The sequence below is a fragment of the Gopherus flavomarginatus genome, chromosome 9 (assembly GCF_025201925.1).
Source record: "Gopherus flavomarginatus isolate rGopFla2 chromosome 9, rGopFla2.mat.asm, whole genome shotgun sequence".
Classification (NCBI taxonomy): domain Eukaryota; kingdom Metazoa; phylum Chordata; order Testudines; family Testudinidae; genus Gopherus; species Gopherus flavomarginatus.
This window is the reverse complement of record NC_066625.1, coordinates 23,703,412-23,717,404: the sequence shown is the minus strand read 5'-3', so window position 1 is coordinate 23,717,404 and position 13,993 is coordinate 23,703,412. Positions and strand designations below refer to the sequence as shown.

At 41.6% G+C, this 13,993-nt stretch overlaps 1 protein-coding gene across 4 annotated transcripts in view; it reads left to right on the top strand.

Annotated features, from left to right (window-relative positions):
- CIITA (class II major histocompatibility complex transactivator) overlaps positions 1-13,993 on the top strand; it is a 64,153-nt gene that overhangs the window by 34,578 nt on the left and 15,582 nt on the right. For all 4 annotated transcript variants that reach the window (XM_050966402.1, XM_050966403.1, XM_050966404.1 and 1 more), the window contains 9 exons: positions 605-688; positions 3,905-4,051; positions 5,165-5,305; positions 5,447-5,506; positions 8,691-8,798; positions 9,426-9,497; positions 9,825-11,535; positions 11,641-11,814; positions 12,998-13,069. In XM_050966402.1, the coding sequence (XP_050822359.1) occupies positions 605-688; positions 3,905-4,051; positions 5,165-5,305; positions 5,447-5,506; positions 8,691-8,798; positions 9,426-9,497; positions 9,825-11,535; positions 11,641-11,814; positions 12,998-13,069 (2,569 nt within the window). The remainder of the gene's footprint in view (positions 1-604; positions 689-3,904; positions 4,052-5,164; positions 5,306-5,446; positions 5,507-8,690; positions 8,799-9,425; positions 9,498-9,824; positions 11,536-11,640; positions 11,815-12,997; positions 13,070-13,993) is intronic.

Genomic DNA, 13,993 nt, shown 5'->3' with positions numbered 1-13,993 from the left:
GTCAGAGAGTGGCAGGATTGCAGGATCCCCACCGCAGGACGCATGGGCCTGTCACTTGAAAAGGGTGCACTCAGACTGGGAAATGGTCTCAGAAGGGCCAGCCACGCACAAGGTAGCCCATCACGGTGTCAGCTGGAGTTTTGTGAACAAAGCAAGGGTATTGTGCCACCTCTAATGTGGAAAATACACTTAATAGATTTGAAAAATTGAACAAAGTCCTTGGTGAATTGCTACCTGCTATTCACGGTTTATTCAGGTAGCACATTCCCTATCTGTACTGAAGCTCCCAGATCGTGTTAAAATTGCCTGCGGATTAACCCCCAGTACTGACTTTAAACCAGCCATGCAATTTCTTTTTTTTTATCATGCATTTCTAAGGATGTATTTGTATTTCAGTAATGCTTACAATCCCCGTCGAGAATGGGGGTGCTAAGCGCTATAAATGCACATCTGATCCCTGGGTCCAGGCAGCTCACAGCCTGTGCAGTAGTGTGCAATCTGAGGCACAGTTGTAGAGCTAATACTTAAATTTTGCAAAGTAGGACATAGTTTTGTGGCATTTATGGAGGTTGCTCAGATAGTGTCACTGTCTCCATCTTAACAGATGCAGCAAAGAGGATGAGGGAACAAGTATGTACAGAAGGCAGCAGAGCTGTTGGGGATGTAAGAGCTAGCTGCCAGAAAAGAGGTGAGCACTTTGAAAATGCCTCATAACTTCATTTTGCATTTGATAAAGTGAGAGCAACTGAGTAACACTGTAAAGCCAAACATACCATACCAGTCCTTTGAAAATTCAATATATGCCAGCAATGCAAGAGGGGGTTATATTTACCCAAGTTCTAAATAAAATAGGACTACCTATTGTTATTACTTATCTTTATATATTTATTATTTACAGCTGAGATTATTCCAAAGAAATCCTACCATATTGGTACCCTCACCATGAACTAGAGACTTGCCCAAACATACTGGAAGTGTTGGGATCAGCAAAACCAAATTGTACAGTACAGTAACTCCTCGCTTAATGCTGTAGTTATGTTCCTAAAAAATGCGACTTTAAGTGAAATGATGTTAAGCAAATCCAATTTTCCCATAAGAATTAATGTAAATGGTGGGGGGGGAGTTAGGTTCCAGGGAAATTTTTTTCACCAGACAAAAAACTTATATACAGTATACATTTTAAACAAACAAATCGATGATTGTGAAGCTTGGTTGAAGTGGTGGAGTCAGAGGGTGGGATATTTCCCAGGGAATGCCTTACTACTAAACGATGAACTAGAACTTGGCTGAGCCCTCGAGGGTTAACACGTTGTTAATGTAGCCTCACACTCTAAAGGCAGCATAAATGGAGGAAGGGGAGAGAGACAGAGACACACACCATGTATGTGAGAGTGAGGGAGAGACACATTGTCCCTTTAAGTACGCTGACCCCACTCTAAGTACACTGCCTTTTTAAATATATTAGGAAGTTGAGAGAGCAGCTGTGGCCAGCAAGCTCATAGACTCATAGACTTTAAGATTAGAAAGGACCATTATGATCATCTAGTCTGACCTCCTGCACAATGCGGGCCACAGAATCCCACCCACCCACTCCTGTAACAAACCTCTAACCTATGTCTGACTTATTGAAGTCCTCAAATTGTGGTTTGAAGACCTCAAGCTGCAGAGAATCCTCCAGCAAGTGACCCATGCCTCATGCTACAGAGAAAGGCGAAAAACCTCCAGGGCCTCCAGCTCCCTCTGTCCTGAGCTCTGTTGTGTCTCCTCTGCTCTATGGATGGGTAAGCAGGGGGCAGGAGCAGGGGAGAGGGGGACACTCTGATATTAGCCCCCTTCTCTCCCTCCCCCCTGCACAGCAAGCAGGAGGCTGCCAGGAGCAGCTCCAAGGCAGAGGGCAGGAGCAGCACATGGCGGTGGGGGGAGGGACTGCTGATTGACAGCCTGCTGGGCAGCTGCCACACAGAGAACTTAGGGGAGCAGGGAGCTGATAGGGGGCTGCCAGTCCACCCTGGTTCCAAGCTGTCATAACATTTTTCCCAGATTTGGACCTTAGCGTCCAAAATATGGGTGTTAGCATGAAAACCTTCAAGCTTAGTTACCGGCTTGGACCTGGTAAAGCTGCCACCACCCAAAAAATTAGAGTGTTTTGGGGCACTCTGGTCCCCCCAAAAACCTTCCCTGGGGACCCCAAGACCCAAATTCCTTGAGTCTCACAACAAAGGGGAATAAACCATTCCCCCCCCCCCTTCTCCCTTCCAGGTGTTCCCTCCCTGGGTTCCTGGAGAGATACACAGAAGCAAGCTCCGTGAATCTAAACAGAGGGACTCCACCCTCCCCGTTTCCAGTCCTGGAAACACAAGTACTTCCCTTTTCACCCAGAGGGTATGCAAAGTCAGGCTTAGTAAATCTAACACAAAGAGATTTTCCCCCTGACTTCTTCCTCCCACCAATTCCCTGGTGAGTTGCAGACTTAATTCCCTGGAATTCCCATTAAAGAAAAACTCCAACAGGTCTAAAAAAGAAAGCTTTATAAGAAGAAAGAAAAATACATAAAAATGGTCTCTCTGTATTAAGGTGACAAATACAGGGTCAATTGCTTAAAAGAAATATGAATAAACAGCCTTACCCACAAAGAATACAATTAACACATTCCAGCAACTACACACATGTAAATACAAAAAACAAACAATATAAACCTACTGTCTTATCTCTGTACTTACAACTGAGAAACAGAAGATTAGAAAGGCAGGAGATAGAAAAATCACTCTCAGAGCCGAGAGGGTCAGACACAAGACAAAGAACAAGGAACTCACACCCAAAACTTCCCGCCACCCAGATTTGAAAAAGTCTTGTTTCCTGATTGGTCCTCTGGTCAGGTGTTTCAGGTTACTCCTTTCCAGGTGAAAGAGACATTAACCCTTAGCTATCTGTTTATGACACAAGCCCCCCAGCTAGCTCCAACAGGCTGCTCTTCCTGCAAGCAGTGGACGAAGCAGGCGACTTTCCAAACAACGTTAAGGGAGCATTGCACAACCTTAAATGAGCATGTTCCCTAATTGACCAGCAATGTAACAACGTTAACCAGGACGACTTTAAGTGAGGAGTTACTGTATTGTATCTGCATCATTAGCAGATTATTTCAAAATAAACAAGGACAAATATTTCTTACATTTAAAACTATTTCTCTGATTGCTTTAATGAGTCAGTGGTGCACATAGCAATGCAGCCCGTCAAACTGTTTACTATGTAGCATGCACAGAAAGGTCCTGATCCAAATAATGCATGCAGGACAGAGCACCTTTTCAAACCCTTATAAGTTATCAAATTTGTATAATCAGGCCGGCATAAGAGTTGGTTTCATTTGTCTAAAGAAAGTTTGTCATTGTTTATGCAAAACTTTTCTAAGGAAGTTTGGCCATCCGTACTTCCCCAGTAAGACCTAGGCAGAGAGCCAAGATGTGGGGCCTTACCGTATGCGGCTTCCTCAGCACCATAGAGGGCAGAGTACCATGTCTGGGAAACTGAGCACAACAAGCTGTCGTATTGGTTCATTTCCTCATATTTGGTAATAATTTTCACTGAGTCTGAATATTTACATGCCTGGAGCTATTTAGGAGGAGGACGGGCCAGGAACACTGAACGTGTTCTTTTAAACGAGTGAAGACACTGCAGAATCTTCGACATACACACTGTATTCCTACTGCCATATTAGCTGGCTGCTACATGAAATTCTGCTAAACGCGTCAATAGACTTCAGAGTTTGGATACCGTTTTTTTGGCAGGTCAAAACACTTTGCTGATTTGATGAATATCAGGTGACTTATGTCTTATCCTGCAAGATCTTCTGTGGTCTGTCTGATTTTGTAAGAAACTAACATCCTTTAACACTGTTTGCTTTTTAAAGTGGAGTCCCCCGGGTCTACAGTGAATGGCAGTTTTGTAGCGGTGCCTCAGAACAGCTCTCCAGCTAACTCCACCTCTTTGTCTCACCTGCACATGCAGTTTTCTGTTACCAGTATACATCCAACTGGAAAAAATGTTGTGATGCCCGGTATGTACAGTATAGCTACAGCTTTCTACCCCTACACAATAGAAAGAAAACGTGAAACTCTTCCCCCAGACCCTACTCTGTAGCATGCATCCATCTCCTTCACATCAGGACATGGTGGTGGGGCTTCTCTGTACCCCATACAGTTGAAAGGGGCTGCTGGGAGGCTGTTTCCAATCCTCTCGGTGTGGGGCAGTAAAACTAGCTCCCCTTCATTCCTTGCTGATAGCATGTGCCACAAGATGGAGAGGCAGGGATTCCTCCTTTACCTCTCCTCTGCTCAGTCAAAGGGAAAGTGAGTACGAAAATCCTTTTGAATGTAGCACTCAGAAAATTGGTTGGTTAATTCATTCCATGGTGGTCAGTAAAATTAAAGGTCACTGTAAGAGCAGTGCTTCAACAGGTTTTTATAATTCATTTTGACTTTGGTTTTTCTGCCAGCGTCCCTGGGAAAGGCTTTGTAGACTCAGTTAGTTTTGCTGTGATTTGTACAACTGCTGTATTTGTCAAAATCTAATGAGCCAGGGAATGTTTGGAGTTACAGCTTTGAGTCTGGAGGCAACTGAGAACCTGACTTTAGGTAGCTGATATTAGTTAACGCAGCACCAGCTCTACAGAAGCTCTGCATGCTGCAGAGCTGTGACAAGTAATCAGGTTACAAGCAGTGCATCATCAGAACGCACTCTTGGGCTGATTCCATCCAGAGGAGTAATGCTTGCTTGCTGCTGGTGCATGCAGCAGTGTGAGCGTAATCACATGGAAAGGCTGTGATAGTGCATGAGTCTCCTAATCACTTTGAGGGCAACACAGCGTCTCAGACTCCTTAATGCATTCATTTACATACAATAGCCTCCTGCACATTAGCCTGCAGTGTCACAAACCACACCAAGAGCGCCATCAGCCTTAATGTTTTATGTAAACTGTAAATAGTATGTCTCTCTATGGGATGCCTTTGGCAATGAACTCTTCAATCTTTCCAGTACCCTATGAATTTTCACTAGGTTTTTGCCATTCTGAATGCTCCAGCTGAAAATGTGCATAAACAACACCACTGTAGCCCACTATTAGGAATCGAGGTGCTTAAAAATTGAGTAACTCTATTACTCTTAATTCCAGTGTCTTCTGGAAATTCCAACCCAGACTGTCTGCTTGTTGGTGCTAAAGGGATCCAAGTGATATCCGGCTTTGCAGTTCTTCCTCAGCAGATAATTAATTTGCCTGTAGGGAATGGTGCATCCAATATTATAATATATCCAGGTGAGTTATGCAGTAGTGTTTCAGCCATTTTTTCAGAGACAGAAAATAAAATCATTTCTATCAATAAAGCACCACAGATCTTCATCACATTTGTTTGTAACTGTACAGAGAAAGCTATTAACTTGCTTTTTTTATTTCTAGTGTCCTCCTCCCCCACTGAAACATTACAGATATCACCAGCTTTCCCCACAACCCTGGCTGGTAAGTGCAGGATGGCTTTTCTTCTGTCCACTATCTCTGAAACATAGATACTATATATAACATAGACAGTAGATTGTTTCTCTGTACACAGACACCAGTTTTTCCTGCACAGTTTGTGCATGTTTTTCTTATAACAAATTACCTGCATTTGCTAATGTTGCTGATGGTCCTTTCCCTAACAGCTCACTCTAAGCCAGGGCACTAGGCAGAAATGTCTATTTAGTCAAGTGTTAGAGCTACAGAGTTGTGTGTGTCCAGAAGTGGCCGTATCCTTTGCATTACCCCCCAAAGTCCTGCACTTTAATATTTCCAAAATGGTTATAGAATCATGCTTTAACAATTATCCCATCACCATCAAGATCAGAAACTGCGTTGGTGCTTTATACACTAGCTGCTTTACTGGGCTGTAAGTTAACTGGCAGTTAACATGGTCCAACAAAAACAACAGCAACAACACAGAAAAGCCAAGCCTCTTTTACTAAAAGTTTTTTCTCCAAAGTCTGATTGTAGAAGTCAAACAACAGATACAGAAATCGGTTCATAATAAACAAAAGAGAGCCTTATTCAAGCTATGAATAGTTCCCAGCTGCAGTAGCAGTCTGCTCTCAGAAACTTTTCCCTTCAGTGTTAGTTAGTCCAGGGAGCTCTGCTGTAAGTTTTTGATTGTGGGTTACTTCCAGGCTTTGGTGCCTAGAGGGTATCTCCATTGTTGACTGCTACTATTGCTGCTTAGTTACAGTAGGTGTGGTTGCCCCCTAGTGGCTATTTATACAGTTAAAAGCACCTAAGAGGAAGGTGAAATTTTTGAAGGTGACGCAGTGGATGGATGCATAAATTCCTTCATGTTTCTGTAGGAGTAATTGTAAAGGTTACACACACATTTTTTTTGGGCTCACCAATTGCACCCACTCATTTTTGTTAATTTACACAGCACATCAAAATAAATCGGGCATTTTCCATCCTAAGATGAGTCCTTGCCTTGAGCTTACAGTCCAACTGGAAAACATGCAGACCTAGGAGCAGAGAAGGAGGCAGCATGACAACTATTTATTTGCTCTCCCTCAATGTTGCTATTAAACTTTGCCTTATTTGCCTTATTACAACTTAATCCTTCTCTGTATGCCTGGCTATAGACTCCCTTAGGTTTTCCATTCTCTTATTTTTATCTATTTTCTTCTGATCAGTCCTTTAACCCCTCCCATTCACTCATTACCTCCTTCCAACCTTTCCCATAACTGTGTTTAATCCATTCCTGCATTCAGTTCCTACTCACTACCTAATCCTCTGCTTTACCCTTTCCTAGTCAGCCACCACACCTCCCTTCAACAGTGAACTCCATTCCCTTGCAGAAAATTGAGCTAACTGAAGTTGGTTCTGATGTCTGGGGGTAGTGAAGGTGTTTTTTGTGCTTCTGCCATAGTTCCTTGTCTCCTGGAAAGCAAAGTCCATTAATAGGCTACACCAGGAGGTGCTGGTGGGCTGTCTACCCTGTAGCGTCCAAAGGAGCAGTCCCTAGTTTACTCCACTGTCCAGATGATGCAGCTAGAGTTCCTGCCTCCAAACAGAAGATCTGCAGCCTCGTATAGTTTTCCATAGACTGATAGATGATAGGGCCAGAAGTGGCCATTGTGGTAATTTAGTCTGACATCTTGTATAATACAGGCCAGAGGACTTCCCTAAATTAATTCCTGTTTGAACTGGGGCAGATCTTTTAGAAAAACATCCACTTTCAATTTTTAAATGGCCAGTGACGGAGAAGTGGTTCCAATGGTTAATTACCTTCACTGTTAATTTGTGCCTTATTTCCAGTCTGGATTTGTCTAGCTTCAATTGCCAGCCATTGGGTCTTGTTATACCTTTGTCTGCTACATTGAAGAGCACTCTGTTCTGAAATGTCTGCTCTCCATGAAGGTACTTATAGACTGTGACCAAATAACCCCTTACCTGTCTCTTTGTTAAGGTAATTAGATTGAAGTTACCCCTCTGAAGCGATGGTAGGACTCACACTAACATTACTAACATGACACATTAATGAACTATTTGTGCGTGTCAACAGGGCCCACACAGATAGTTAGTGTGCAGCAGGCTTCTGCAGGTTAGAGTCATACCCCAGCATGCCACAAACCTCATGTTTGTGTAGACAAGCCCTACGGGTGATCTCAAAGGAAAGAGTCTGGCCGTTGAGTTGGTAACTGTGGCAAACTCAGACTGATATGAGGGGTACAGCTCCATTGGCTCCTGTAGGAAGACACCACTTCCCGATGAGTCTGAGTTTGTCCTAGGTGTCCATTCATGATCTCTGGGCAGAACGTCTGACACTGAGACCTGGTCTACACTGGGGGGGAGGAGGGGAATTGATCTAAGTTACGCAAAGTCAACGTACTTAGATCGACTTCCAATGGTGTCTTCACTGCAGTGAGTCGACAGGTGCTGCTCCCCCGTAGACTCTGCTTGTGCCTCTCGCCAAGCTAGAGTACAGGAGTTGACGGGAGAGCGCTCAGGGGTCAATTTATCATGACTAGACTAGACGCGATGAATCAGTCCCCGCTGGATCGATCGCTGCCCGCCGATCTGGCGGGTAGTGTAGATGTATCCTGAGATTAAAAGGCCTTCTGAGCCTTTACCAAAGCCCATGGTTAATGTGCATTCCAGAGAAGAAGTTTCTTACAATATTGTATAACACCTCTACTGAAAAGGGATCAGTGGGAAAAGATCCCTCTAGCTGTCCAATCTAACAGGAAAATACTGAATATTGTTAAATCCTTTTAAAATGTACCCTTTACATGTCTTTATTAGGGATTGTCTTTTCACAAATGTAAGCTATTTCTAGGCACTGACTCATTTGACAGGAATTTCTGTCCTACTCAGCTGTGTTCAGTGTGACATCACAACTCAGAAAACACTGTAAGAAAGTATCGCAATTCTTGGATGTACTCCTGGAATTTCCATCTGTTTTAATGGAGGCTCCAGTGTGCCTTTAGAGGCAGCGTTTGACTCCCTGAATGGATAGTCTGTTTGATCATGTTGAAAGACTTTCTCAGAATTTTTGATTTAACTAAAACTATGCTGTGGACATAGCTGACAAAATACTAAGGAGGACTCTAACTCTTTGTTTTCATTTAGAGATAATACTGATAAGAATTTTATTAACTGTATAAATAATTTGTCAAATGCATTATTTCAGCTCAAGTGGACTTGGCTGTCCAAAGCATTTTGGGGTCTCCTGACAAAAACACCTCCATTGGCCCATTTGCTTATATGCCAGAGACTGCAGCTGTGACTGATCTTACAGGTAGATACTACCCTATTTAAAAATCCCCTATATCCCTACTTTATGATTATAATACTTTGTATGTATGACATAATACAGAGTGAATCCCCCAAATGAATTTTCACAAGGATGTTACCTGCATATAATGCTCACCCTAAATACCTAGCTACTCAATTCTAACTACAATTGTGTGATTACTCTGAAGCTATTCCTTTTGATTACATAAATAAGTCTTAAGTGTGAACATGAATGCAGCCAAAATGCCGATATGTGAAAGGGATGGTGATGAGTGTCATGAACAGAGTTGTAATGTTTCTCCATGGCCTTGCTCCATGTAGGGTATCAGAACAGTCATGCTCTTCTATAACATTGTAATAGCTACAATAATTAAGCTCACCAAATGATGAATACTGACTGAAGTGTCTGCTTTATCTTAAGGATTTCCTTATCTTTTGTCTGTCGTACCTTAACATATTTGCGTGCATTTTTATCACTGAAATAGATAAATATTCCCACCTTAAGTTAGGACATCAATTGTTATGTAGCAGGGTTCTACCCCATTTAACTAGTCACATTGCTGAAATTGGAAAAGTACAATCAGTGAATATTTGAGTCTGTTTTTCAAATTGATTACTTGTTTTCCTTCAGATGAAGAAGAAATATCCAATGAGATATCACAAATTCCTGTTGTTCCTTCTGAACAAATTCTCAAAAGACCAAGTGAGTTTCAATCCCCTTTAACCTTAAATTGCTTTGCAAACTCTATGGAAAACCAAAACATCAGGTTTTGCTCTCGAATAATTTGTCTTTTGTGGGGAAAATGTCTTGTACAACAGTTGTGGAGCTGTTCAAAACTTTTTGAGTGGAATTCAGTCATTGCTGTATTTTAGGAACTAAATGTTTTCTGAAAACTGCCAGGGGCCAGAATGTTGGTGCATTTAAAGAGCATTATAACTTACATATTTAAAACATCTAAAAGCTATGTTGAGTCCATATATCCTTTCAAATACTTGATTCTTCAGCTCACTTGTGCTTTTGTTTTTCTAGAGCCAGTGGAAGCTTTCTGCACATCACTGAAGGATTATTTCCAAGATGTGTGCAAGTTCATGGCCATGGACCGTGAAGTAACCCTTGATCACCTTTACATTGATGGGGCGCTCATGCAAAGTCAAACTGAAACAAAGAGTGGCAAAAATGTCATCAAGGTGATGGAGAAGGAGCTGGTAATATACAATTTAGAAGAGAAGGAAAAAGCAGCTATAGAAAGAAGCCAAATATTTCAAGTCCTAGGAGGGAAAGAACTAGAGACCAAAGTCATTGTGGTGTTGGGAAAGGCAGGAATGGGTAAAAGCATTCTTGTTCAAAAGATCTGCCAAGACTGGTCTAATGGAAAGTTTTCTCAGTTTGAATTTGTCTTTTGGTTTGAGTGTAGACGACTGAGCCTGCCTGAGAAACAATACAGCTTGAAGGACCTGCTTCTTGAGCCCTTTGTCAAACCTCGAGAGGGAAGGGACCAAGTCTTCGAATACATACTGCAAAATCCCAATAAAGTCCTCCTCATTTTCGACGGTTTTGAAGAGTTGCAGGATCATGATGGCTTTACACATTACCCAGACTGCCAGTCTTACAAGGAGCTGTACAGCATCAGGGAGCTATTTGCAGGGCTCTTCCAGAAGAAGATACTCAGTGGCTGTACTTTATTGCTAACAGCAAGACCCAAGGACAAATTTAATCAGTATTTATCCAAAGTGGACAAGATTATCGAAATGATAGGGTTCTCTCCACAGCAGGTAGAATTATACATAGCCAGATATTTTGAAGGACTACCATACAGTGATGATGCAGTGAAATTAATCACAAATTGTCAATATCTGTTCAGTCACTGCTACAGTCCTGTCATTTGTAGATTCATTTGTTTTCTCTGTGAAATGATGTTTGAAATGGGAGACAAAGACCTGCCTCCAACACTTACCAGCCTCTTTGTAAAATACCTTCAGCAAAAGCTGATACCTACACAAACAGATGTGACAGCCATAGGAAATCAACAGCACGTTACCAGGCTAGCTCAGTTAGCCTGGTATCTTGGAGAAAAGAATCAAAATGCCCTGAAGAGCAGTCTTTTTCCCTCTAAAGAAGTTAAGGAGTTTGCTCTGAAATATGGCTTAGTACTGCCATTTACGTTCCCAAAACATTCAGGAAATGGGGAGGAAGAATTTGGAAGTGCGTTCTCAGACTTCATTATCCAAAATTTTTTGAGTGCGCTTCATCTGTTGCTCGCAGAAGACATCAAGGATAAAAGCCTCACAAAGTACCTTTCCCTACCAGCCAGGAAGAAAAAGCCTCATAATTGGTTAGACCTGGTGCCTCGATTCTTGCCTGGGTTATTGTACCTCCAGCATGATCCATTCCTCTGCTCTCTTTCAGATGAGCATGTAATGAAAATCATAACCAAGAAGCAGAAAACGCTCTTAAAATATATTAAAAAAATACAAATAAGTGATCTCTATCCAGAAAAACTACTTGAGCTGCTCCACTGTGTTTATGAAACACAGGACAGCTATCTTTTGCAGCATGTGGCTTTAAGGATCAAGGCTGAACTTTCTTTTCTGGGCACTCTTCTTACACCTCCTGATGTCTATGTTCTGCATTTTATTTTAAAAAGATCCCCAAAGGAGTTTTCCTTGGATTTGCGGAACAGCAGCATTAACCTACAAGGGCTGAAACATCTGGTTGGCCTAAAGAATGTGACATCATTCAGGTTAGTTATTTCTTGTTATTAATTGTGTCATGAGCATTATAGTGGGACAGACCTTTTTCATGCAAGGGCCGGGACTCAATAAACTTGTGTTTTGACACTTTACAGGGCCTCCCTTAGTGACACAGTCAGGCTGTGGGAGTCCTTAGAGCAAACAAAGGAATATGAGCTCCTGAAGATTTCAGTTGAGAAATTTGATATTGATCCCTTTAAGGCAGAAACTATGAAGGACATCTGTGACCTTTCTGACCTTGTACAGATACAAGAGAAAATGATCCACTGGTAAGATCCTATCAGAATTAATGACTTATTTGCACTTCAGTGCTTATCAATTATGAAAGGCCCTGGTGTAGTAACAGTCCAGGAGAGTGAAGTTTCCATTTGTCCACAGAGCAAATAAATGCGAAAAATGCTCTGTTGTCCCATCCATGCTTTTCTGCTGTTATACGTAGTAATAATTTTTTGGGGAGTGAGGGTCCCACTTAATCTTTGTACTGAAATGCCCACAAAGAAGACAATTGGCAGCTTGGTTTTTGGTTGTTTTTTTTAGTTCAGGTCTTTTACCTATAATTTTTAAATCCCTTATTTTCTACTCCCTTTTAATTGTATATCCCACATTATCAGTGTGGTTCTTCCCTGTAGTGGCAAGAGTCTGCAATTGGCTGTGAGCTAAGAGAGCCAGTCTTTTATCTGCGGCAATAAAGGCTTGTACTTTCAGAGCCAGAGCTCCTGGGTTCAGTCCCTAAAAACAATCCAGTCGGTGGGCTAATTACAATTTCAGGCATGCACAATCAAAGCAGTTACTGGAAGTCACTGTTCTGATCTTGTCTTTTGTGAATGTTGCATGTTCCATCTGTTTGTTTTTGTTATATGATTACAGGAGTTAATTCAAGCAGAGATTATTGCACGTAGGCAGGAAAGTAGACATTAGCTCCAGATAGTCCCCAATTTACTGGCACTGGCATATGTGACTCACTTTGAAGTTTTACCTCTGGCTATGCTGAGCTCAACCATCTGGCTTGGCCCTGGATGAGTTGGGGGGGGGGGGGGTTGGTGTCCTATTTTGTAACCCCAGAGTGATCCAAGTGAGAAAAACTGGAACTAAGAACTTTGGGTGGACAAAAAAGACAGGACAGGAGAGAGTGAGGCAGAGACTGCTGCAGAGCACACTGGACCTCCAATCCCTAGCAGCAAAGCAGTCCGGGGTAAGATAGGCCTATCTAAGCCTTTATGCACGTAGGTTATATATACTGTAGTTTTAGAAATACTTTCTCTGCTATATTATACTTTCTTCCTCCTGTTAAGATCAAACAATACTTTGTTTTAAAAATGTTATTTCTAATAAACCTTTAGAGCAAATAACCTGGCTCTGCACAAATTAGTATTCTCTGTGAAACAATGGGGTTTTTACAGCTATTAAAAAGTGTTTCTAATAGCTATAATTATTCTATTATGGTTTATTTAGTATGGAAGAGGCATTTGGCTGCAATATTAATGAAATTCCTGCTATCAAAAACCTCAGAAAACTAGAATTTGCGTAAGTAACATCCCTCTCCATTTGCTGAAATACTTCTGAAGTTTTTAAGACTGTTAAAATAATCATTTGTTATCTACAGTTTGTTACAGTACGTTTATGGTAAAAATATGAGGTAAACCCCATTTTATCAGTATTCTGCTGATCTAAACTAGGATTATTAATTTATGGGCAAAAAACAGAAACTCCTAGTGCCATAACTTCAACTGCTGTAAATCAACATATCTCCATTGACTTTAACAGAGCTATGCTATTATACACCAGTTGAGGATCTCGTTCCTTCAGCTGTAAAATACACTGAAGATATTTCCCTCATTATTAGCAATGTCATTTTCCATTTTTCATTCATGCTAAATTTCGATGATGTAATCCAATGACTGACAAACAAATGAGGTCACTTTCCATTCGCATGAAGCCAGATGAGCTGCATCATTACTCAGTGTCTACGTTAGTGTTGTACTATGTCTTGGCCATGATCCAACCACATGGGAAAAGATTTCTGCACAAAACTGCTCTACTTTCCCATCAAAGTCTCTTGACGTGAATGTGTGTCTGTGCTAAGTCCTCTGTTATAGCTGATTACGTCATGTAGGTCATGGTGACAGCAAATACTGGGTGCGTGTCAGTGTATATCTGCTGACTAAAAACTATTTTCTTCCCTCTTTCTGAGAAAGGAATAGGAAGAAATAATGTTGAATTGGAAGGAATGATTAACTTATGCACACTTAAACATCCGCTGGGAATCACTCTTGTGGCATTCGCTTCATGCAGCTGCCAAATGCAGTTGGCGCTTACATTCAAATATTTGCTTTTAATGTTGTTGGGGGCTGATTTCTCCTCTCAGTTGTACCAATGCGACACTACTGTGCTAGTTAATATAGCCTCCAGTTCAGAAAAGCTACTTCAGTGAGCGTTGTACCAGTGTCA